This window comes from Xiphophorus couchianus, chromosome 7 (genome assembly GCF_001444195.1).
Source record: "Xiphophorus couchianus chromosome 7, X_couchianus-1.0, whole genome shotgun sequence".
In the NCBI taxonomy this organism is placed as follows: Eukaryota; Metazoa; Chordata; class Actinopteri; order Cyprinodontiformes; family Poeciliidae; genus Xiphophorus; species Xiphophorus couchianus.
Window position 1 is genome coordinate 14,467,301 of NC_040234.1, and position 26,105 is coordinate 14,493,405.

General features: G+C 37.7%; 1 protein-coding gene and 1 long non-coding RNA gene across 3 annotated transcripts in view; one reads left to right on the top strand and one right to left on the bottom strand.

Annotated features, from left to right (window-relative positions):
• LOC114148004 (FERM and PDZ domain-containing protein 4) overlaps positions 1-10,790 on the bottom strand; it is a 43,350-nt gene extending 32,560 nt beyond the window's left edge. The window contains exon 1 of one of the 2 annotated variants that reach the window (XM_028022883.1): positions 10,368-10,789. In XM_028022883.1, the coding sequence (XP_027878684.1) occupies positions 10,368-10,408 (41 nt within the window). In that variant the 5' untranslated portion in view covers positions 10,409-10,789. Of the gene's footprint in view, positions 1-10,367 lie in introns of both variants that reach the window. The other variant, XM_028022886.1, reaches the window with a different exon arrangement.
• LOC114148008 (uncharacterized) lies at positions 3,178-8,096 on the top strand. The gene is made up of 4 exons (XR_003596179.1): positions 3,178-3,325; positions 6,562-6,641; positions 7,566-7,717; positions 7,988-8,096. It is a non-coding gene; the product is annotated as an uncharacterized LOC114148008 (long non-coding RNA).
• Positions 10,791-26,105: the final 15,315 nt, after the last annotated feature.

Here is a 26,105-nt window from a genome sequence, read left to right on the forward strand (position 1 = left end):
CTCAAGTCCAAGTTTCAGACTCAGTTCCCAATCTCGTTGTGAGAGATGTTAATGCCCATCTGTGCCTTTAAAAAGCTGTCAGTGTTCTACTTTCAGAGTCCTCTAAACAGTCCAAGCAATCTGATTTCTTTCCCACATCAGTGGTGTTTGTATGTTGATATGGATTTATTTGACCCACAGTGCATTAATTGGATACATATTACAATGCCGTATATTTAGAACTGCTCAAATCAGGATGTCAGACACTATTAGCCCTATGACCATCTCTGTCATAAGTCTCAGAAATGTAAAAACAACCATGCAAACTCATCCAGATTAAAATAAAAAGTTCCAGCATGTCCTCACAATGATTGAAATTTCCAAGTTGCAGAATGTAAGACAACATCCTTGCAGGGTTATGTTTGACATTTCTTCCAAGGTCTACAACATAATAAAGTATACTTACAATTTCAAATGACGTCACTTCAGGATATGTTTATAATCCGAAAAAAAGGTGTCCCAGAAAATCAGTTTTCTGTCTCTCTGGGCCCCAATGACTTTTTAATGACCCTGCAGTCAAAGATACAATGATCTTTGATTTATTTTGTCTGCACATGGGAGGCCCATCATGCCACTCAGTCGCAGGAGTCCCTTCTAACCAAGAGGCACAGAGGGTTCACCCACTGGCGGACAGTGAAACTGATCTTCTTCATCAGGCATTAATAAATAATACCTGCACAGTCACATCGGACTAAGTAATCAAGCTCTAAGTAGGCAAGCCATGCTACACAATTCATGAACAGGTTACCCAAGAGTCATTGCACGACAATTAGAAGTAAAAAGGGAGCTAAATGTAGGTCAGTGGGGAACTTGTTAAACATAAAACTGCTTGATGGCATTATGATTTGCAATATTTTTAGATCCTACTTGTTGATTTGCTGTAATAGCTAGACAACCATATTTAAAAATATTAAGGCCAATAGGGAAAAAAAATCAACCTCCTTTTTTGAAAAAAAATAAATAAATACATCAATATAATTTCTTTGCAATCACAGCAGAAAGCAGATTTTTAATATTTAAAACTAAATATGTTTTTTTTTTACATGTATTCATTCATTTTAATATCTTATAATAGAAAAAATAACTTATGTCAAAGTGTTTGAAAAAAAGGGAGATTACTTCTCAGACTTTCACACAGACTGCATCCACAATACCATTATGCTTCCTTAATCAAAGAAGTTCAGTTTAAACCTCCATGTTTTTCAACACATGCAGAACAACCATAAAGGGTGCATATCCTAATCATGAAGGGAGTGATAATACATTATAGAAAAGGCGACTGCTTGGAGGAGCAACATTCCAACACAGACACTCAAGTTAGTTTGAATAATTCACACCGACAATCTCCACAAGGGCTGGCAATATGAAACCCTGTTCCGGCAACAAATGTCTGCCGTAAACCCACGGAGAGTGCAATAAAGCTGTTCTTTCATGAGGTATTCAGAACATTATTTCCTTTGACAAGTGCTTCACGTCAGTGACTCCCATCTGCATGTAGCTGCAAGTGATGTTTATGTGCTGATCGCCAGGGGGACCAAACCATGAATTCCCTTTTAAGTTTCCCGGCATGCACTTGGGAAGGACAAGGGAATAGCCCGAGGTCAAGAAAGCCACAATAAACGCAACATTAGTTTGCATGGCCATCATATCTGAAAGATAAAAATACTCTCATCCCATGCAGCTAATTACATTTTATTGAACTCATGTTTCAGGAATGATATTGAGGACAGCTTCCTCAATATCCAGTCTCTCAAAATAAAGAAGTTAACATTCTGTTATCATGTGTGTGAATGTCTTGCTATGTTTGGGAATTTAAAAACATTTAAATCCTTAGATTGTTCTTTTCTTTACTTTTTATGGGATGAAATAGCCATACGACATCCAAGTTCAATAAGTTTAGAAACAGGAATTGAGATCATAATGTTAATTGGATACACATATTTTACAATCCACAGAGGTCTGACATTATGCATGCAGGCTCAAATGCATATTTTTATCCCCACTATTTGGATCAGTGTCTTTAGGAAGTTGCACCTTGACCACTTGTATTTTGTAGCCTCAATAGGCTTTTGCTATAATATTTGAGCAATTTTAGATATTCAAGAAAATTTCCTCACAGAAAATCTTGGAATAAATCTTTTCACATATTTTTCATTGATTTTCCGTCGAAATGAGGTAAGGGTAATTCTAAAAGCTTAATTTCAGTCGGTTTCCCCTATTCTATAAGCAGTTTTCTTGTGAATTTGGATCATTGTTCTGTTGGCAGCTTAAGTATCTCCATTCATCTGATGCAAACTCTTGCTTTAAAGAAAAAAAAATGTAATTGGAAAACCTGGGATATGCTGGAACTCCAGTATCACGGTTCTCACTGAGTTTCAAAATAACATAGACTGAGGCTCAAGAAAATGTTATTTTATAAAACAATCATCTTCATCTATGGTTTATGCTGGATCCAATCCACATGGCCTAGCCCAGGGGTGGGCAATCCTGGTCCTCGAGGGCCGGTGTCCTGCAACTCTTGCAAGTCTCCCTGGTCCAACACACTTGAATCCAGCAGCTGAATCACCTCCCAAGTGCAGTCAGGTTCTCCAGAGTCCTGCTAATGACCTCATTATTTGACTCAGGTGTGTTGAAGTGGAGATGCATCTAAAAGTTGCAGGAGTCCGGCCCTCGAGGCCTGGAGTTGCCCACCCCTGGCCTAGCCTAATCCTTTTGGAAAAACAGGTTCTGATCTCAGATGAGAAAAGGTTTGAGCTACTGAAAGCTGGTTCTTCAGACTACCTCAACCATCAAAAACGTTGTTGAATCTTACACATGGTTGGGTGTTCGAACTTTAGAGTGGACTCTAACACACACTAAACTGGTTCTGCAATTAATAAGTACAGTTAATTGTAATCATAATGAATGATCCCAACCTCAGCTCCATTAAAAACACATAATTTATAGTGTTGTAGTAGAGACCGGTCTCCTCTCGGACTCAGGATTTTATTTCAAGACCAGTCAAGACCACAACTGTGGAAATATCATTAAATTGTGAGAAAATTGCCCAGTTTATTTGTCAACATCCTTGTTTTCACTAAATGCAAAACATACCCATTTAAATCCGAGCAATAACGCGACCTACTAATTATGGGAGAAGATGCCTATTTAAACGTCGGTAATAAATTTACCTACATAAATCATAAGAAAGCATATGACGACATGTGAATTGAGCAGCGCTTCGCTTTCAGAGACGGTGGGGAGTACGTCCAACTTTTAGCGTCACTTTGAGGAAGCTCAAACAAAGGTAAGCTATGTGGAAGTGAAGTTAGCAAAGCTAGCTGTGCGGTGACAAAATGTGGCGTTTGCGATGAAGTAAAGCTATCACTTACTGCGCTTATTGTGCGGAGGTGATGACTGACATGTTGCACATGTGTGCGACGACGCTGTGACCAAAGTCTTCAATATAGTGATGTGACATTCACGAACGAGCCGATTCTTCTGAACGGCTCTTTATTATGAACGATAGGACTGGAGTCTCACTGAGGACCGTTCTTTGTTTTTGTAATGCTCCGCGCACACTGCAGAAGTTATTATTATTATTCTGTTGTATTAAATATATATGTTTATTTAATTATCAAATGAATAAAATACAAGAATGTAAGATAATACACAGCGCATGCTCATTGCTCTGATTATTTTTCGTCACCTGCTGCTACTTGCCTTAATGCAACAGAACAGTCACGGTGTGCTCCAGTATTCATTGTTGACTATTTACCGATAGTGCATTGTCATGATTGCTTATGTTCAATGGTGTAGAGTACAGTGGTGGTTTCTGACATAGGCAATATGAGCAACCACCCAGGGCGTTATCTTGTTAGGGGCGACATGAAACCTCTGCAGATTGTGACTCAGAGACAGAAGCAAAGCAGAACAAAGAAGAGTTTGAATTGATAATTATAATTTATTCCAGCTCCAAGCATTTAATATCTAGGTGTTTTTAGGAGAATGTGGATTTTTCAGATCAATTTGAGAAGCAGTTTTTATCATATTTCACATTTTATTGTGTTGTGTAGAACACGTCTTGACTCGGTCTCGACTTCCCTCGGTCTTGGTCTAGACTTGGTCTAGGATTAAGTGGCCTTGACTACAACAAAGCCTGGTCAATGCCAAGAAACCAATTGGGATAAATGAGAAATTTCTCATAGAAAAAATGGTCATATATCTAGACAGAACTTTGCCACAACCTTGTTTTAGACCATGTGTAGGTAAGAGGAAATTCACAATAAGGCACAGTTTTTCAAATTTTCTACAGTGTATTGAAGTTAAATGTTGTATTTTCATGTCTATCAAAAACCGGATGGTTCAAATTAAACATTAAAAACCAAAAATGAATGTGCCCTTCATCCAAGTACACTTCTGACAGTAGTACCCGTACAGTTTCATTGGTAGTTTTTTGTAAATAGTAGTAGACACAATGAGTCATTAAATATGAATGTCTTCAATCACCTAATGGTGTGAGTAAGATTTGTCACTCTATTGCAAGCCCAGGAAATATCTTTTAAGCTGACTGAAGAATAAAGATATGTTTTGCTCTCTTGTGTAATAGGAAATGTTGCAAATATGACTTATGATGCCTTGAAGAGAGCGTGAGAGTTTTTTTCTTTTCCTTTTTTTTTTTGCCAGTGGTGTTGCAATAAACAGACATGTATGCAGAGACAGGCTGCTAATGGGATTCTGTCTGAATATGAAATCTGTAGAGACAGAAATGAGCATCTTATGGGAAGAAATTGAGGCGATGTGCAGAGCAGGGCTGCAGATGTAGAGGAACATTTTTGATTAAAAGATTTCTCCTTCTGCTTCTCATCTTGAAGGCACATAAGACACAGTGTTTTGTTTCAGAGCTCATCTACCCTCTGCTTGACTTCACCAACCACCAACATGGCTTTAAGCCTTTGGCCAATATAGCAGCATGGCAGAAAAACAGTCAAATCTGTTATTTACATCCTGCTATTGAAATGTTACTGTGAATGCTATGACTGCTAGAGAAGTCACGTATGATGCTGTAGCTACAGTAGACAACTCAGTTTTCTCCTGCTGTTTATATGCCTTGTGTGAGTAAGCGTGCCATGTTGTCTTGTTTTTTTTTTTTTTTGTTTTTTTTTACTGGAGCCAAGTGGAAGAAAAGGCTGTTCCTTGCTGATATGCAACAAAATCCTTATGATAGGAATTATATAACAAGAACACATCAATACAAGCACAAGAAATGGAGCTAGCACTGTTTTGCCTTATAGATTATTACTATGCGAATCTTCTGCACACCAACATTCGCTTTAAAATTAGGGTGTCTATCTTCCCTAATATTCCAACAGAATCTTACATTGCTGAGTTAGTCTTTGGTAAAGCTCAGACATTGTTGCTATGGGCAACCACACTACCCTGAACATCTCTGTTTCTCTATTTCCCTCTCTCTCGTTCACTGACTCACTCACTCATGTATATATGTGTATATATATATACGTATATATATATACAGTATATATATATATATATAACAGGTTAATCTGCTCTATGGTGGAAATAAAACAGCATCTGGGAATCTGGTAAGCAGCCCACCCGCTACGATTCACTACAGTGAGCGAGGAAATCAGTCTCCTGCTGGTTTCAGCTTACTTGACAAACATCCAAAACCTGCCATTGTATAAAGGAGTTACTGTTGTGGGATGCAACCGTGGCTTTCTTTGCGCTGTGCGATATCACCAACACACAAGTATTCAGCCGAGTAATGAAACGTTCATTTCTTAATAAGTGCTATTGTTAAAAAAACGATGAACATATTGGTCACATTTTCTGACTTCATGTCATTTTAATTGAATTTTGTTGTGACTGTCACAACAAGATGTGCATATTTGTGAAGTGAAATGAAAATGAAACATGGTTTCCAAAGAAAAATACACAAATAGAAATCTCACAAGTATGAGATGTCTCATGTTGTTTAAGTTGTTTGTTCTTACGTACTGTTGTTTTTCGCTGTAAATTGCAAATAGATCTGTTTCTTTTAATAATTACTTTTTTCTTGCCACTCTTCATCAAAGGTGGCATATGTAGATATGTGCATGAATAAGACTATTTACTAATAAAGTGGCCTCCTAAAGCAGGTTGGTTGGTAGATTTTATTTAGATGTAGTAAATGCTTTCATATTTAGTTGGGAAATATTTGAAAACCATGCAACCTTTTCTCATGTCACAATTACACAATAATTATACAATTATACATTATTTTGTGGTTGGCTATCCTCTGAAAGCTTAGTAATAACCTTCCATCAAATGCCTATACCTGCTTGTGTTTGCAGGGTCGCGGGGTGACTCATACCTATCACCAGCAATCATTTTGGCGAGAGGCATGGTACGGTATGCCCGGGTTGGCAGTCCATCACAGGACACCACAAAGACACACAGAACAAACATATGCAGCAGCACTTAAACCTAAGGGCAACTAACAGAATTCAATTAACCTAACAGTTGTTGTGTTTTTGGCTGTAGTAATAAACCGGAGTACCTGGAGAGAACCCATACATGCATGACAAGAAGATGCAAGCTGTATGCAGAAGGACCCCATCGCTGTAAGGCAACAGAGCTACCAACTGTACCACAGGGGAGCCCCAAAATCTTGGTATAATGTAAAGCATCCACCTTTGCAAAGAACTAGATTTTAAGCTGTAAAAGTAGATCTAATTTCCTTGCTTAAAGTGTGGGTCTTTTCTGCTCTCCAAGTAAAACATTAACCAAACACAGCAGCAAATGTTTCCTGTAGCAGCTGACATGGATTCTCCTGCACCTTTTTGTGTTGCACTCTAGCTTTTATGTTAAAACCTCCAAAGGACAGAACAAAATTAATACTTGCGACCTCATTCCCCTGCCAGTTGGCTCCTGTTTCTGACCCACAGCCATTTCTGAGCCTCTCGTCCCTACAAGCTTGTGATTTTATCGGCTATATATATATGACAGATCTTTTTGTCTTTTGTTGTGCTCTGATGAGCATGGACGCTAATCAATTTCGGTCCAGACCAATGATTTTCTATGTTGAAAATATTCTGCCAAAACATATTGAACAATGGATCAAATAATAGATGTTACTTAAGAAACAGAGCTTGGAGGAAAGCAAATAAGCAGCTCCAACAGAAAGTGACACAGTATAAATTATTTTCTTCCAATTAAGATTTCTGCGTTTATTAAAGGTGATATTATGTACTTTAAGGGGACATTGTGTCATTTTATAGCACACTCAAGTAACTATGTTAACTTCAGCTGTTCTAAAATGCTGTATATATATAAATCAAACATAACAAATTAAATTTGACACCTTTGTCTCTTTAAGAAGCTCCTGCTCTTTCCAACACATAGCCTTTAGCATGTCAACAAAACATGCTTCTCATTATGCCGTTTACAATCGTTCTTTGGAGCTTTTGACAGAGAAGTAGTTTATATGACAAGCCCAGCAGATGTGCAGTTCGTCCAGATGTTTGCTAATTGCTCTGCTACTCTAGAGGAGCTGAGTGGGTGAGGAGCTAGCCAGCGATGCTTTGTGAGACAGAGGTTTGGTTGGGGCCTTCAGATCAGAGGAGGAGCTATGTGGAAATAGCTGCAGCAGAAGATTTAAGTATTCTTCCACCATGAAAGGATCAAAGCAACACTGCAGGTTTGTTTTTGATAGGTGACTAATGTTATAAATTGATATAAAGCTGAACGTACATTATGTTAACATCAAGACTTTGTACGTCTCATCATATAAATCTTACTAAATCTTGTTTACAACACATTTTATTTTGCGTGGATATTGTTAATATCTAAATTACTCAATTATAATCCAGACAAACTTATAAATAATGAACACAGTTAATAAATAAAATTTTTATAATTTTCTGGGAAATATTATGCTGAGGCCTGTTTTTGTTTGTATCCCTTTCAGACTCATCATATCTGACATTTTGAACAGACAGGATTAACAGGGCGTCATTTTCTTTAGTTTTGTCATTGTGGAAGTGCTACTTTAAGGTAAAAATCTTTATCTATGATGTAATAACTGATCAATCAAAAAATTAGGAACTAAAGAAGATTTATTAACAGCAGCCTCATCTGTGACTTGGGACTGCACAACCTATTCCTGTTGCTATCCATGCTGTTAAACTGTGCTCAGTTAAAGGTGCTACTGCACAGCCTCAGTTTCAAAGTACAACGTATTTCATGCTTACTCACTTGCAGCTGGCTGCCTGACCAGCAGCTGGCAAAAGCGCGTCCAGGAGTAGCTAATAAAAATAAAAGTACTGGTGATAAGTTTATTCAGGAAAGATAAAGAAATTCAGGCAAAAACCTTTTTTTCTTTTATATGCTTTATGAATGAGGAAGAAGCTATTATTGACTAATTCTCCTTGAATTTCTCCCTGTGGAATAATAAAGTTTTTTTTTTTTTCCATTTGATTAATCCTTCAGAGTTCAGCAATCCTTGTAATTGGAAGATAATTGACAATATCGGCATAGATTTGTGAGGCTGATGCTCATTACTGCGTCAGTGCTGCTGTTGCTGCCAAACCATTCCAAACACCCACAGATCACATCAAAAGAGTGAAGGTACTTAGTGGTAGTCCCAAGTTATAAAGCACCTTGAATTGCCTTATCGCTGAAATGTGCTACACAAATGAACTTGCCTTGAATTTTGATGCAAGAAACTGCACCATTGAAATGCTGTCAGGATTTCACCACAATGTGAGAAATACTCATTTATGCTTCTTGTTTCTGAAAAGCTGGACGTCTGGGGGAGTTGAAGGCAGGGAGAAGGCTTCATGTCTAATAGCTCTTTATACATGAAGTGGCTTTCCACACTTAACATAGCAAGCTATCGTGTGTTAAGTTCTTGCCGCCAGCTCAGAATGTGAAAAACAAAACATAAAATGTGTAAATGTAGCTGAGCTAACTCATGATCAGAGACAACTGTGACAGGAAGTAGTGACGTTGGTGCTCCACTTGGAGCCACATAATGCACGCCGTCACAGAGGGAGACCAACAACAATGCTATCCTACCATAGTATATTTCCATTTCTGTAGTGATTGGCACTAATTGTGCAAAAAGAGCAACAATATTGTTCTTATTTACATATTCTTGGCCTCAGAAAAGCAAGAACATTGTGTTGATGACTCATACGTGAGATTGTGTTCCAAATGGCCATTCCTGTATCATAAAATTTCTGTGTCACATTCAGCATCTTGTATTAATGATCAGCTGTTCTCTCCATCAGTGGTCTGTGATGTTTTTGAAGGAGGCTAATCCCCAGGCAGGATTAATGTCCAATGGCAGACCCATGGGCTCATAAAATGAGTTGTCGCTCCTCACAATGAAAACACCTATTCCTCCAAGCCCTATTCATTTATCTTTTCCACTTTTCTCACACACCAGATATACTAATTGAAATATATTTAAGAAGAAAATAGTGTAAAATGTATTTTCTTTCTTTATTTATGATCCTCTGTAGCTATTTGCAAAAAATAAGTGTGATTTTTCAGCCACTTGTTATGTATTAAATACATCTGATGAGCTAAATTTGATCATGCTGAATTATTAAATGTAAGGACGAGCATAATGAATTGCATCTCCATTTCCTTAATGATCATTTCCCATGGGACATTGACATAAGCATTTAACCATTTGAAACAACCTCAGTTCATTTTTCCTCTAATACTTTAATGTTTTTATGGCCCTGAAAGCATCGGGGTTCCCACACAAATTGAAAAAGTCAGTAAAAGTATGGAATTAGGTTTGAGTTTTTCCCAGATCTGAATCTGAATGGAAAATAATACAGGATATGGAAAGATAATTGTATTTCCAGATTTTATTTTCTATTCCATTATCTAAAATTTCAATCCATCCATCCATCTTTGTTCATAATTTGAAACTGAGCTAATAGGGAACTAAAAACTTTGGAAATTAGATTTTTAAAAAGTAAATTTATTAACATGGAAAAGAGTAATCCTGAGCACTTATGCAGAAAAACAGTAATTAATTGCTGCATGAGAAATTTATGAACTTGGATGCACACAGTTTAGAACAAATGAATCATCCTAGCTTTTAGCATCCGCCCCCACTGCCATCCACCTCGCTTTCTCATTCATTCCCCATCATACATGACTGCACAACTTGCTACCTCAAAAGATTATTAACTCAGCATTTCCAAGGCAGCGGCTCAACATGTGAATCCTGTGTGGCTCTTTACAGCAACACCTCTGAAACGCATGAACACGATTTCCAGTAAACGCACATTTACAGTCCGCTTAGTATATATGACAGCCGAACTCACCCGGAAAGCTTTGGCATCTTGACAAAGCTGAACACATCCATGTGTGCTGCAGACTGCAATCAACCTACACATGCAAAATTAACTTCACTCCGGCACCATTGTAATGCATTGTTTTTCGCCAGTAAATAACGCAAAGGGGAAGAAAAATAAAAGTAAGGCTTCCAGAAGTCAGGTGTAGAGATTAGTCGTTTTCTCTGAGCCTCTGCATGGCTGAGTGATTGCTGTGTCCTCGCCTCAGCAGCACAAATCCACATCCCATGGAAAAGGATCTGGCAACGCAGCTTCCCCCGGTTACATCCTTCAAAGCATGTCTCTGTTAGCTGTGCTAAGCCACCTTCATTTAATTTCCATCGCAGTGGAATGATGTGCGGGAGCCGCACCGTAACAACAGCTTTGGAGGGAGGCACAGAGAGAGCCTGAGCGAAAGGAAAGGGAGGGGGGTCAGCGATGTTGGTGGGAGATGAAAGTGGAGGGGAGAGCAACAAGAATGTGAGAGCTTGTTAAGCCCGTGTGTCTACAGGAGGCACAATATTTGCAAATAAGGGGTGCTGCCTGTGTCCAGGAATTCCCCCTCCCCAAAGCATGCTTGGATCATATCTCAGACATTTAGTGTTTTGCCTGGAAGAGCGAAAATTTTGAAAAAAAAGGAGCCAGATGGATGAGATGGCACATACGCACAGTTCCCGTAAAACAACACAGGAGCAACAAGAGCAGCTGTTGCGTTATGAGGACCTAATGGGCCCCCTCCCCAGCTGAGGTCTCTGCCTCACAGCTGCACGTCACACTGCCTGTACTGCACAGCGCATTTGTTTTGACCTTTCAATGTAGTTCAACTGCTAAATGCTCACTCTCAGTGCACACGAGGAGCATCCAAACCTTTCGGCATCGCATCTGAAGCAAACTCAGAGCAAGTAAAATGCTACCAAAACAAAAGGAGAAGGTTTAAGTATTAAAGTTTTTTTTTCTCTAAAACTTTCATTGTCTCAGTAAAAAAATTATCATAGTGAAACGAAAATATAGCTTGGTTTTAACAATCCTGTATCTAAGTCCCCTGAATCAGTGTGTACATCTTTCCATGCAATTGCAGCTACATGTCTTTTTGACTATATTTGAACTAGCTAGCTTTGTTCATCAAGATACTGAACATTTTGTTCAATATTATTTGCAAAATAATTCAAGTTGAGTGAGAATTTATGGATTTTGAGCATGCATTTTTTAAGTTTTACCAGAAATTATGAGTTGTATTTAGGTCTGGATTGAAGCATGCTGCTTTAATTTAAACTAGCCCAGTGTAGCTGTAGCTGGTCAGGGCCACTGTCCTGATGAAGGCAAACTTCTTCTCTCAGTCTCCATTATTTTCTCCATAAGATTGCCCTCCATCCATCTTCCCACCAATTCTGAGCACCGTCCCTGTCACTGCTGAGGGAAAGGATCCCCACTGAACGATGCTGCCACCACCAAATATTACACTCAAGTAATATGTAGTGTTAATTTGGCATGTTTACAGTTCTTTTAGAAAGCAGTGAGAAATAGAAAAAAAAATCCTCTGAAGAAAGTCATACTATAAGCCTCTTACTCTTTAGAGATGCCTTCTAGAGCCATACTTTTAATGCTGTGGGAGTCTTGGCATCAGTGGAGAACTTAATCTTTCATGTTTATTTAATGTTTTCTTGCCAAGTGTCTGTCTGCAAAAGGCCTTTGCAGTACTTGATTGGCAGAGACAGTTTTTATTAACATAGAAAGTTTTTTTTTTTACCTTGTTTTGTCAGTGATTTAAACAATTTGCTTCTTTCTCTCTCTATAAACTAGTGTTTGGTAAATGTATTTGACTGGAGAAATGGGCGTGGATGGTGAACACACTAATGAGGTGCACATTATTCTTTACTAAGGCTTAATAATTAGATTGTTAGTTTGTTCATAATTATTTGCCATGATGCCTTTGCTCACTTTCGGCTGATGAAAACATAGATGATGCCAAAGAAGATACTAAAAAAAAAGATCTAATAGAGCATCTGAAAGCCGTCCACGCTATGCTGTACCTCTTTATTTATTTATTTTTAAATAAATGAAGGCATGTCCAATATCAAATGCTTATTACTTGGAAATTGAAGCAATCACTGAGAAAACAGCACAGATCAGTCCCACCATCAAATGAAGGATGCCCTAAGGAGTGGGAACTACCCTTCATAAATTAAACAGCACAGATCTGTCCTCTTTCAACAAAAAAAAAAAACAACACAAAAAAAGACAAAGCCATTTAACCTCATGCTTGAAGTTAAATGTTTTGTACTTTTTCATGTGTCTATGACAGTTTGGATAAAATGAGCGTTTCATAGTAGTCAAATAACTTCCTTTGTGATCCAGAGGAGCGAAACACACAGACAACATGACATCAAACACATTCTATAAAGCAATTTCCTCCAGCTGTCAAATGGCTTGTTAGAACTGAGCCAATTGCCAAAAAAAGACTTTGATTATAAGACTGTAAAATCAAGATGGTTGAGAAATGTTCAAAGTCAGTTTGAAACTCAGTTCAAAGCACTACACAAAAAGGAACAGTTTAATCAGTAAAAACGTTACCTGATGGCAGAAAGGATTAAAAATGTTTGTCTTCTAGGGGGAAATTCCAAACAGAAACAGTGAAAGCTCACAGAGGTGCTTAGCACCGAATTTATGCTAAAATGCCACAACATGTAAGAATCTGGAGAGTGACTCAATGTGCCTTTGCTGAGAGTGATACACAGCATAAAGAAGGTTGTCACTTCCACTCAGAGTCAAGCTTGGATTTGTTTGCAGTCACAGAAAAAGATGCAGATTGGTGGTGGAACATTGTGATGTGACTTGATGCAATTATTTTTAAAAATCAGTTCGAGACATTATGTTAATAACATTCGAAAACCACGCACATTGCAAATTTGTCATGCCTATAAGGAATATTGGAACATGTATTTTAGGAATGAACAGAAGACATGAAGGATTCTCTAAAAAGTGGAGAAATAAAAAACATGTTCAATGACCTGCTTCCAACGCAACGGCAGTGTCCAATGGCAGCAGGATTGAGAGATTCAGCATTTTCTGGACTGTTAGGTTTGTCTGTTTGGGACTGTGGCCCAGAGGCCTTCATGAGTGGCAGAGGATATTAGGGTCAGACAGAAGCGTGATCTAAGGCGACTATGGCTGAAGCTTTGACCGATAAAACCCTGCTGTCCTGCTGATACCATTTTTTTTTTTCCTGAGCTCCTTTTAAAACAGCTGATTTCAGACATTCTGCGACACTTGGTTATTTAAACTCAGCAGTGCTTAAATTTTTGCAAACGCTGCTTTTGGATCACATTGCTTACCTTACAACATAATAAGGACATGCTAACCATTGGCATAATGGCGACTGGGAAAGTGCTGCTAAAGAACAGCAGAAAAAACAATTACAAAAACAGACTGAGATTGTATTTTCAAATACATTATCTTGAATACAATGTCTGGGAAAAGTATTGACCTCCTTTTTAATATATTTTTCCCATTGTTTTGTTGCAAAAGATTAATACAAATTAGTTCTCGGAAGTGAAGTGGAAGGAATATTATACAGTGAATATTTATAGTGCAAAGTGAATCAGTACTTTATAGAACCAGCTTTATACATCTGGAGACACATCTGTGAACATCAATTTTAAAGTTTTGTCTCAGATTCCTAAGTATCTTTAGGCCTAGACTTTGACTGGGCCATTTAAACACCTGAACATGTTTAGATTTGCAGAAAACCATTCCTTTGTAGTTCTGGCTGTATTTTTATCTGTTCTGTCCTTCTGGAAGGACAACCAGCTGAAAATATTTTCACAATCTCCTGTAGGTTTTCCTGCCTTATCTGTAGCTCCGTCTTTACATCAACTCTGACTACCTTCCCTTTTTTTATCAAAGGAAACAGATACCCATAGCATGGTGCTGCTACCTCCTTGTTTTACAAAGGTGGTTCAGGTTCAGGTTTATGTCCAGTTTTCTGCCACACATACATTTTTGTATGTGTGGCAGAAAACTTGTCCTACTTGACACGGCATGTGGAAAACTACAAAATTGGTTTATAAGGGCACCACTAATAGAGTTGTGTATTTCTAGAAGTCCTACAGACTTACCATAGACCTCTTGGTTGATTCTCTAACTATAGTGTGGCTTGTCAGCACAGATTAACAGCCATGTTTTGATGGGCTGCAGATGGGTCCTTAGTTTTTGTAACCTAACCCTGCTTTAAGTACCTCCACAGCCTAATCCCTGACCTTTCCGCTGTCTTCCTTTGTCTTTATGAGAATGTTTGGTCATTAATGTTCTTCTGAGGTGAATCCTGATAACAATTGGTAGCACTATATTTTATTTAGGGTATCGGAGTAAAGGGGACTAAATACAAATGCAAACCTTTTTTCAGATTTTTAGTATGAAAAAGTATTTTTTGCAGAGTACAGCAAAAAAATGCAGACCTGATTCCCCAAGGGGTTTTATGTTTTTGTGTTTGCGAACCTCAGCCCCTCGCCTATCCTGTCTCAGTGTGACACTAATTATGCTGAAACTGTGGCTGATTTACTCAGTGAATTAAACTGCTTTTAGGGCAGAATTTTTATATAAACAGAGGTATGATTAATTGGGATAAGAAGTCAAGTTACCTGCTATGCTTTGAGCAGATTATGGATTTTTAATTTACATTTTACCAGACCTGCTGATAACATTCACTGCACTAGTGGCAGGCAGCAGCTCATTATGGGAGAAGCTAATAAAACCTTGTAATGAGGACACAATGGTTGACACTGTAGCAACTGTGTGTTTGGATGACCCAAGAGTTATAAAATATGCCAGTGGTTATTGGGCGCTCATGTTTGCTACATCTGTCCATGTAAACTACCAAACACTTCCAGTAGGTATTAAAGTAAGAAATACGTCGCTGTCTATAAACAATGCTTCATGACTTTTTCACATTTTCTCAGATTACAACACCAAATTTGTTTTTGTCTTAGGCAGTCTATGTGATATCCCAACACAAAGTAGTGCATAACTGAAAGCATGAAAACTGCTCCATAACTTCAATTTTCTTTTTAAAATTTCAAAATACTCCTAAGCAAAACCCAGTACAACTAATTCCCTTCAGTTGTCCCCAAATAACTGAACAGTGTTAATCTCATTATAAATTCAGTCATTCTGTGAAACCCTCAAAGATTTGCTAGAGAACAGTAATGAACAAAAATAATTATGATGACCAAGAAACACAGTAGACAGGTTGTGTATTGTACAGCTCATTTTCTGATAATATAACAAATATACCACAACTAAAAGGTTTTCAACCAATTAAGAAGCCATCACAGGTCACATTTTCAATGAGTTTTAAGCTGTGTAGAGGACAGTATACATGTGGAAGCGTGTGTTCTGCAAAGCACAATGTGTGGTGGAAATCTACCGCTGTATGTCATCCTTTACACTCAATACCGAAAGAGAAGCATTGTGGTGGCAGCATCATACTGTGGGTGGGAATGATTGCTTCAACATTAGAGATCTCGGGAAAAAGGTGGGAGCTAAATGCCAGGTAATCCTGGAACATTTTTTTTTAAGGGAAGCAAATGACTTGAGATTGAGGCAGATGTTCGCCTTAGTCTGTTAAAGAAAATTAGGGTACAAAGATAGGAACCTTTATTGCTGTCCAGTCGTAACCACTGAACCTACATCAGAATTAATGACACCAATCAAGTATATGAAAGTTGTCCATCTAATTTGCACTGATACACCTGCAGCAATCCTTCTCCTGTTTAGCCAAAAAACATTGGCAATGACTTGCAAAAGGAATGTCAAATATTGATCCTTAAGCCAGCCAAAAGGTTTGAGTTATTCTGGACCATTTATATCTCTTTATTTTTGGAAAACTATATTCAATGATGATAGTCTCCGTAAGTGATTTTAAGTCAATGACAGGATTTCTGCCACAGAACCATAACTGTCTGTGCTGTGGTACTGCCTGAGGCCCGTCACGAACATCTCCATCACTATAGGTTTATGTTTCATTCTTTGTGAATAGAGATATTGTGGGTTCTCTTTGTCTTTTAAATGCTCATCCTATCAGGCATTAAATACTTATTGTCCTTTCGGTCCTGGCATTTAGGTCTTGTTTCAAGTTAACTCTATATTTCCAAAACACAGTGTTGCCACAGTCTAATATTAGAAATATTGAGTGGCCAGTGTATTTGCAACTCAATATGGATGAGAGTCCTGCGTCACAGTTGGACGATGAGTGAGGAAAACAATGTCACTGTTCAATTTCTGAATGCTTATTGATAGATTGCTAGTTTTTTGCTATTAAACGTCTGGTTGGGGTGTCTAACATCAAAGTCATAAAAAGTTGTGCTGCATGACCGGGCACTGCATAATCATATAACCCTGTGTAGAAAGCTTTCAAGATTGCTGAATGATTAAATAGTTTTCAACCTGACTAACCATACAAAACAACTTTGTTGCCAAATTGAAATAAAACATGGCTGGAATTGAGTTGTTCAAAAGAATTATAACAATATTTGTGATCCACAATAGATTGGCATTAATTCGTATCTGCCAAAGATGTAAACAATATTGCTAAATATGGGCTATAGGACTTAACAGCAATATTAACATTAGATCACTAGTTTTTATATTGGTATGTATATTTTTTGCATCTATAAAATTAGTTAATGAAGTTAAAATAAATAACAAGGTAAATCCTAAAGAGCTTCCTGAGGCAAGCAGAAGAAAAAATGCATTGGAGCAAGGATTAAAAGTAGCCATTCTGCTATACAGCAAATAGTCTATCAGTACAGGACATTCAAAACATTCCCCAAGTGAAGGTGTGTGCCTTCATAATCAGAAAAATACTGCACAAGTTTAACTTTCATGGTAGGTGTGAAAGGAGTTAGCTTTTGTTCCAACAGAAGTTTAAAGACCAAACTGAAATTTGCCAAAGAAAAAGATAAGTCTAAAATGTTATTATTATGATACCAGAACATAGGGAATGTTTGGCACAAATAGCTTTACTTGATAAATAACCTCATAGCAACTATGATGTACATAACTGAAAAGGATACACAGAAGACAGAACCATGTATCAAAATCCTAAGTCCATCTTTGAAAAACATTACCATAAGTAGATCCTCCAATATGACAATGATCCAAAATGACCACCTAAAATACCCACCTAGGACGGACTGACAATTAACAAATAGGTCAAATAAAAGCCCGGCTTTTGATCTAAATGAGATGTTGAGGAGTCGCTCAAGTTAGGCTGAACATGCAAGATGTTCTTGCTCACAGCTGCAAGTGAGATATGTGGCAAACTTTCTTCAGGCCAATGTCAGAGAGTAGATATCTACACGATGCGTCTCACTGGAGTTGTTTCAACTAGAGATAAATTTGCAATTGTGAGATATTTTTGTTGATGTATTAGTTTGAAGAATAAAATAAAGTATAATTGCTTGTTTATCAGCAATTTGATATCTTTCCTTTCCAGAGATTAAAAAGACTAGATATCAAATTGAGCGTCTGAATAATCGTAATTGTTTTCACACCATCATATATAGGTCAAAGCACTGTTATATTCAAGAACTTTCTGTGGACAAAAAAAAAGATAATTATTACAAAATCCCAAATCTTTTTTAAATCTATATCTTAAGACTTGGATTCCATACACTTTCATATTAGAAGATATAATACTCATAATCATTTTTGATTCAGCCCAGAATTCAATAGAGAACTCTCTACTTACAGAATGACTGTAATAATGCCAAGATCGCTGTCAACTGGGTCCATAGCTGGTGACAAGTTTGATCAAGTTTGATGGAGAACTTGTTTCAGTTTTTCCTGTCCGGGCCTTCTGAGCCTTCTTTACTGATGAGTGCTCATGTTCTTTCTTCCATCTACAAAGTTTCTCATGGCTTGATTTTGACTCAATAGTCAACTGAGCCGCATCTGACTAAGCCAGTTATTATTACATGCAGCGGGGCCCGTCCAAGTGAGTGGCCAGTGCCCTGAGGGAGGAGACCGAGCTTGTCGCTCCTGCCTTGGTAATGAAATAACATCACATTCCGGGCCAGTGCATCAGAAAACACACAGAGAGATCAATGTGGAACAGCTGGACTTCAATGGCTGGCTGTGCTGGGGTAAGGCTATAAGCAAAGCTCTCACGGACATTCAGCCGTGGCGTTTTTCTACATCAACGCTTCTCTGGAGAGGCTTTGAAATGCACTTAAGTGGTGCCAGAACTAAGTAATACAAACATTATAAAATAATATCTGAAATATTTCCTTACCCAAACTACAAAGCGTTTTGAATATGCCATGTGTTTTATCATCCATAAGAGCTTAGAAATTAAGCTTTAGCCATAATCCAGGCTCTATCACTGTCTGCCTGCCAACTGTCACCCCTAACTGAGCCAGAACTAAATCCTATATAAACCATAGAATTAGGTCCATGTTACACAGTAGCCATCAGGTAGTTTATTTCTACTGTATTCTCAGGTAGATTTATTGTTTTACTGTATAACACAGCCACTGAAAAATCTTACATTTGAAGGTGTACCTATATGGCTCAGGAAATCAGGTGATTTTTTTCTCATTTTCACATCTCTTTTCACTTTAACCTACAGCTATTCTATTTTAACATCATGCTTGCTGACACTGGATAATACCATGCTGACTCTCATGCATGAATGGCATTCACAGTCCTCCATTAGTTATGAAGAGAGGCACGTGTCTGCTACTGGAAGCAAATGGAGCTGCTTGCATAACACATCCCATGCCAAGTACACAAAGCAACGTTTGACAAGTGAAAGTTTAGTTTGCAAATATAAAAGCAGTACAGCATGCAACATTCAGACATTCGGCTTCGCCACCCTGGTTTGAGCACCATGCCAAAAGCATGGACCGTTTCTGTTTGCATGTCCAGTAGCTATGCACGGCCATATGGCCACAACAGAGTGCAGTGTGAGGTTAAAGCAGACCTTTCTGTGAGAGAAATACTGCTCATGAATCCATCCAATCATTTGGCCCAGTTCTCGCCCCTGGGCCAGAGAGCACACTGCATCGGTGGCCTGTTTTTCTGTGTCAGACAGGTCGCAACACGAGCGAGAACAGAGGATGTACAGAAAGCAATAATCATGCACTCTGTTTGCAGTTAAGAATCACATTAGGCATGCTGCCTCTGGCTTACAGCAGGCTTGATTTAAGAAGCGTTTCTATACTGGGTTGATTTAATGTGTTGTGCGCTGCTTGTGGGTGGATAGCTCATTTTAAGCTATTTAAGGTACTGTGCATCTTGAAAAATCCTATCATTTACTGTTCCTTGGAAAAGCAAAATACACATTCTAATTGATTTTTACATTTTATTGCAGTACAATCACAGACTTAACTGTGTTTTATGTAGATTTTACATGATGGTCCATCATAAACAGAACATAGCTATGAATTGGAATGAATATGATTTACAGTTAAATCAGTAGTTAACATACATAGAGTAAAGACATGTATGTATTTTCTATTGTAACATTAAAAACCCAGACTGCCGTTTTCAAATGCAGACAGGAAGAAAGACCTTTTTTTTTTTTGAAGAGATGTGATTAGATTCATCTAGAAGAAACAGTTCTGGTCTCAACTGTCTGTTTTGGAAATTAATAATTATAAAATTGTGGCCTGTATTTGTAAGTAGCCCCTTGGTTAATATTTTTATAACAATGTTTTTCTGTAAATGTGTCTGACTCTACCAGCTTTGTACCTCTGGAGCATGGATCGCCAAAAAGTTCAGCAGGTTACTTTTGTATGGGCTTACATATAGCTGAAAGACAGAGATTTGCATTTATGATTAATTAGAAAAATATAACACAGAACAGATGAGACAAAATGTCCAAGCATTTTAAAGTTATGGTTAAAACAGTCAACATAAGCTCATTTTTAGTACATTACTGTGCTGGAAGTTACTTTTTCCTTACTTTATGAAGCAGAACAAACACTAGATTCAGTCATTTGCATAAAATGATGAGAGTCACTTCATGCAGAACAGGAAAATGCATATTAATCTAATAAGAGCAGCAGCTTGACATATTCTGAGGCCTGCAGTTGTATGTATTAAAAACTGCCAACCTAATTTCCTCCAGTACTACTTAGTATTACTTCCAGTTTGCTGTATTTGTCTAAAATATCAATCAGGACAATTATCACTCTTGCCATCAGAAGACTGCCTGGTAGATAATTATTCATGATTAATTAAGCAAGTTAAAAAGCTAAATAATGGATCTAGTAGTGCATTTTCATGTGCTCAATTAAATATCCGCCATCAGAACGGCTAACAAGCCAGGCATAAAAGCAAACTGTTAAGCGTACATATAGAAAAGTCAGGAAGCATAAAGAAGTCAATGAGATCTCAGGATATCACATTCTGCAAATCAGATAACCACTCCTGTGTCAACATACTAAAGAAGCTCCTCCCTGCTGCCCTGGGAGGATAGGATTCACAGCATCCAGCAATTATCTGTAATGTGGGAGAAAAATCGATGCGCCCGTGGAAAGCTGCTATAGGTCACCAAGTCGGCGCTGTCACTTGCATCAGAAGCACTCTTCTGCTGCAGGCACAGCTCCAAGCCTCTCTGAGAACCTCTGCGGGAGCACGCCTCATTTCTAATGCCCTGGATTACGGCAATTATTAGCCTGACAATACGGAAGATAATTGCTTTTTCATATGGGATCATGCAAAATAGTGAAATATCACACATTTCACTCATCCATTATTACAGATGGAAGTACCACTTTAAATAAAAGCTGCACACACTTATTTGAGTTTATCTAAATTTTTTCAGTATCAGATGTTTAGTATGTTATCTTAATCTTTCCAATAGCATATATTAGACTTTCACAGAGGGTCTTTTGTTTTGTATTTAGTGAATGACATTATTCTTTTTTGTTGTTGCTATTTACAACATTTGGGGTGGACATTACATTGCTAAAATGACAAAACTCGAATTTTGTTTAAATATGAATTGACAGGAAAAAAAAGAAACAATCCGAAAGTTGAATTAATACATGCATTGAAGAACAGAGTGAAGACAGATGATTTAATTTAGTTTTGGGTGTGAGCACCAAATTTACCAAATCCTCAAATTTCCTGTATAGAAGTATTAGGTACTTTTGTGTAACATTAATTTCAGTTAATCTGGATTTTTCAAATGTGTTCAATTCATGTTACTCTTTGTTTATATTCATTTTACAATGCAAGAAAGGATGTTGGAAATCACTTCTGGTCTAGAATTATTTGCTTCTAAAATGCACCTTGGGAAAGTTATAAAAGTTTCAAAATCGCTCTAACTTCTTCTCTTTAAGTAGGTTTTACTCTTCTCGTGTCTTTCTAAAAAAGAAAAAAAAAACAGAAGTGAAACAGCTGTTGGCTCACCTCTGCTCCTCGTGGTTCTGGTCCAAACACCTGGCAACACAACTTTCATTTTTATCTTTGTTTTCAGGCTCCATATCTTCTCTCTCAGGTAGCTAGGAGCTGATGAAAGGATGAGCTTTCGGTGTGCCCCTCTTTGTGGTTTAGAAGATACTGGCATCGCCACAAAGAGAGGGGAGGGGGGGCCTGCTTGAAAAACTGATAGTCTGGTGTAAATTCTATTAAAGGCAAGAGGATATTGAGAAGGATGAAAAATCAATACCTCGTGACCAGTAATGTTTGAAAGATCAGGCTAAGAGGGAAAAGTGAGCCGGCAGTAGCCAAAGCCCTGACTCAGAGGCCGTGTCTGCAAGTGGTTAATCAAGTGCTTCTCTGACATCCAGATTGCATTTTCTACTCACCAGTACTCCCATTTTCATCCTTCACTGTAGAGAAGATGAGCTATCAAATGTAAGAGGCGGTAATCTGAGTAATAAAAACCAGCCCACCAATCTGATATAAATGCACTCTTCTCAGAGGATGCTTTGTTTTTATTTCTCAGTTTTCAAAACGCTAACAACTCTGTGTTTGACAAAAACGCATGAACCCCGAGGGTGCATGCATGTGAGGGTTACACATGATTGCGTTTCCCAGAATTTATGAGTCAGTGTGGTAAAATTTTATTTTATAAATGCCTATTAATGTAAAGTTTGAACATATTCAATATATCTTTCCAAACTGCTGCAATTTTAGACAATGACATTGGTGTTTAATCACATTTACATAAAAAGTCATGCAACAGTTCAAGAGGTGCTGTTTAGCTCCGTTTTTATGGCCCCGTGGGACAAATTCTCTGTCTCTTCAATGTACATTATTGATGGCTCATAAGTGCTGTAAGCGGTTAGCGTTGCTGTAAGATACACTAGCGCACACAAGTGACAGAAAAGTGGCACTGCAGAAACCTATTTTTACTGGATGACCATCCATTTTTATGGTTGAAATTACGCTGTCCTTAATACGTTGTTCTTTTCACTTTAAAGTAAACAAGACATGAAAAGATCCAATCTAAAGTATTCTGTTGTCTCTCTTTAAAATTGCAAACAGTCGTCCTTTTAACAGATTTCTGCACCAACAGAGACAAAAATCTCTGCAACTTGTATAAATTTAACTATACAACCACCTAAAATACTGTAGCTTTCTCCGCATTTGTTTTGTACTTCTTAAGATTTAATCACACTTAAAATATGTTCAAATTGATGCAATTTGGTCCATGCAAATAAAAACTGATTGATGAAATATTTAAGCACACAAATGTAATTTTGAAATTTTATTTCTGTGGTCCTCTAAACCTCAGAGGACCTTGTGTTTGACATAATGTGCTCTGAGGCCTTCACAGAGCAGCTGCATTAAAACCATACCTGGACTCTACTTACAAATTGACTTATTTATCAAAGCAAATGGCAGCAATGCATTTTATTAATGGGTACTAGAATAAAAGGGACTGGGCTCACACTTTTCAGTCTATATTAATCATAGAATGTATGATTTTCCTTCCACTGCATATCACTTTTAGTCTGCCACATACAATCCTAAAACATGCATTCAATGTTTGGAGATTCTACCTGTAAAAAACGTACTTGTGCAAGACAAAGACTCTCCGAGACTTTTCTCTTTTCTCTGAAGCAACTGCAGTTCAGTGGACACAAATTCAGCCTATCTGCAATGCAAGACAAGTTAACACGAGCGCTGCACAGAAGGAATTTTGAAGATGATGGACATCATTTGCCTGTGGTGGACATGCAATCTGTAACTCTCCCCTCACCTGGTACTCAGTGTCTGCTGTACAGACAGCCAACAAATCCCCTCTCTGCCCCCCAACAAACAAACCACACATGTCGGTAGCAATTTAAGCATTTGTTCTACTGCCATCTCGTGGTCTTTTTCTCTGCCCTCACGGCCATGGTTTGTTTCTTTTCTTGACTCCAGCTATGATGACTCATGCAAACTCAAGACAAAATATTTCACATCTGTCTTTCTGAATTATCTAATAAATGCTGAAACTATTTGTTGATCCCCTTGGTGAGTTTACTTATCAAAGAGAAATCTTAATAGTACAGATGTTTTTTTTGTTTGTTTGTTTTGAAGACATCTATTAACACAAAAGCCCTGTTCTAAAAAAAAAAAAGGGAAATTTTCCCCTCGCATGCAATGCCTTGCAAAACTGAAGCCTTTAAAATGTTGTTAAACCATAACCAAAATATATATTTTATTGAGTTTATTTGATAGATATAAAGTATTTAATTTGATTAACTGTAAAGCACTGTACTCCCTCTGAAACATGTTTGACTGAGACAGAGGAGTGAGTAGCGGCTCATTCTGTTTGGATTTTAATGCTCTGCACATTCCAAGTTTACTTCTCAGTTTACTCCCCAAAATAGTTGTCATTTTTGCTTACATTTATTAAAACTTCACTGCAGCAATTTTCTGTTTTACACCTATACAGTACTTGAAACAAACCAAAGTGTATACTGAAAGGTATTCTATAAATCAACATGCCCGGGGTTTTCTACTTGGTCTAGCGTTTGTCTTGCTGCACCTATCCCTTTGAGAAATTATGTCTGATGAGAATCTTCCGGGAGTCTCTACCCAAACTCCACCAGCACCAAATAAGCAGATCAAACGTAAAGCCGCCCACTTATCACCACTTCCCCTGTCTGTTTAGTGGACTCTGTATCTGATAAATCCTTATCGAGGCCATACAGTACTGGTTCACATGTTGCGTTATCACACTGGTCTCTTCCCCAGGGCTCCCACAGGAAGGGTCTGTTCAGAGGGCATGGCATGCCATGTATCTCAGCTACCTTGCAGTGAAGAAGTAATACAGTGTGACTGAGTGAATGCAGCTGAGGTGTGTACAAGATTGTGACTATATGTAAGAATGAAACTGGAAAACTCTTACTATATCTGTGAAGTGGATAAAACCAGTTTTTTCAGCTTGATCATCTCTGAAGGAAACCTTTAATGTATACTAAACTATTCTCCCTTCACAAATTTCTTAATAATTTTTGTCACATTGAATTTGTTCCGAGCATCAAAGGTAACATGGGAAAATGTAAACTATAGTTTTTAAATGTCTCCATTGAAAAAGGTAAGAAAAATAGCTGTCTGGACCAACCTTGTTCGATGTGAATAAGCAATTGCCCCCAAAACCTCATACCCAGCTGTGCCACCCTTGGCAGCAATCACTACCATCAAGCACTTGTGATAACAGGTGGCCCACTCTTCTTTGCAGAATTATATTACTTCAACCACATTGGAGAGCTTTCATACATGGACTGCCTGTCTAAGGCACCTTTTAAAAATTTTAGTCTTCAATTACAATATATTTTATCGAAAGTTTTAAGAATCACCAAGAAGTTTAATGAAAAAATATGACACAGTTAATAAGTAATAAGTAGTAGGTCTTACCTCGACAATCTCCCATATGATGCCGTTTTGCCCAGATTCGTTCTTACTGTTGAATCATGAACTCTGGCCTTTAACTGAGGCAAGTGAATCACACAGTGCTTACATTGTTGTACTGGACTCCTTTATTACCTCCTAGATGAGTCGATGCACTGCTGAAATAATTTTGGTAAGCAAGCCACTCTTGTGAACATTCACTACAGTTTCATGCTTTCTCCATTATATCGGACTGCTGTTACTGGAGTCCCAAACCCTTAGAAATGGCTTTAAGCCTCTGTGTTCCTCACCTCTTGTTTAATTTCTTCAGATTGGTGCTGATGCTTTGCTTTTTGAGATTTCAAAGCCAACTTAATGTGGTCAAGCAGGTTCAGTTTAAGTGATTTCTTGATTATACGTGTCAAGCAGTAAGCCTGGCTGTGGGTAGTTAAATTGAACTCAGCTGTCCTACAAATATGGTTTATTATTATCAATTAAGTAAATCATGATTCATTAAAATTAATTAGGGTTGATTAAGTAAGATTTCAAATGTGCCCAGATTGCCTCGATATATATTTATATATATGTAGGCTATATATAAATTTAAATATTCAAGTGTGATAATTTTTTTTCTTTCAGAAGACTGTAACGGATAATATAGATTATGCGTACTTGTAATAAATGAGACGCGTGTTGTGCACACAGTATTTGTCCGTCAATAAACAATAAACAGAGATGTTCTGAAAAAAATACATAAATCAGTTTTGAAAAGCCATGAAATATTTGCAGACTTCACGTTTTATAAACTACTTATAAGTCCGTTTTGAACACCAAAATCGGTTTACGCTACGAAACTATCATCTATTTTATTTTTATTTATTTTTGCCGCGGGAT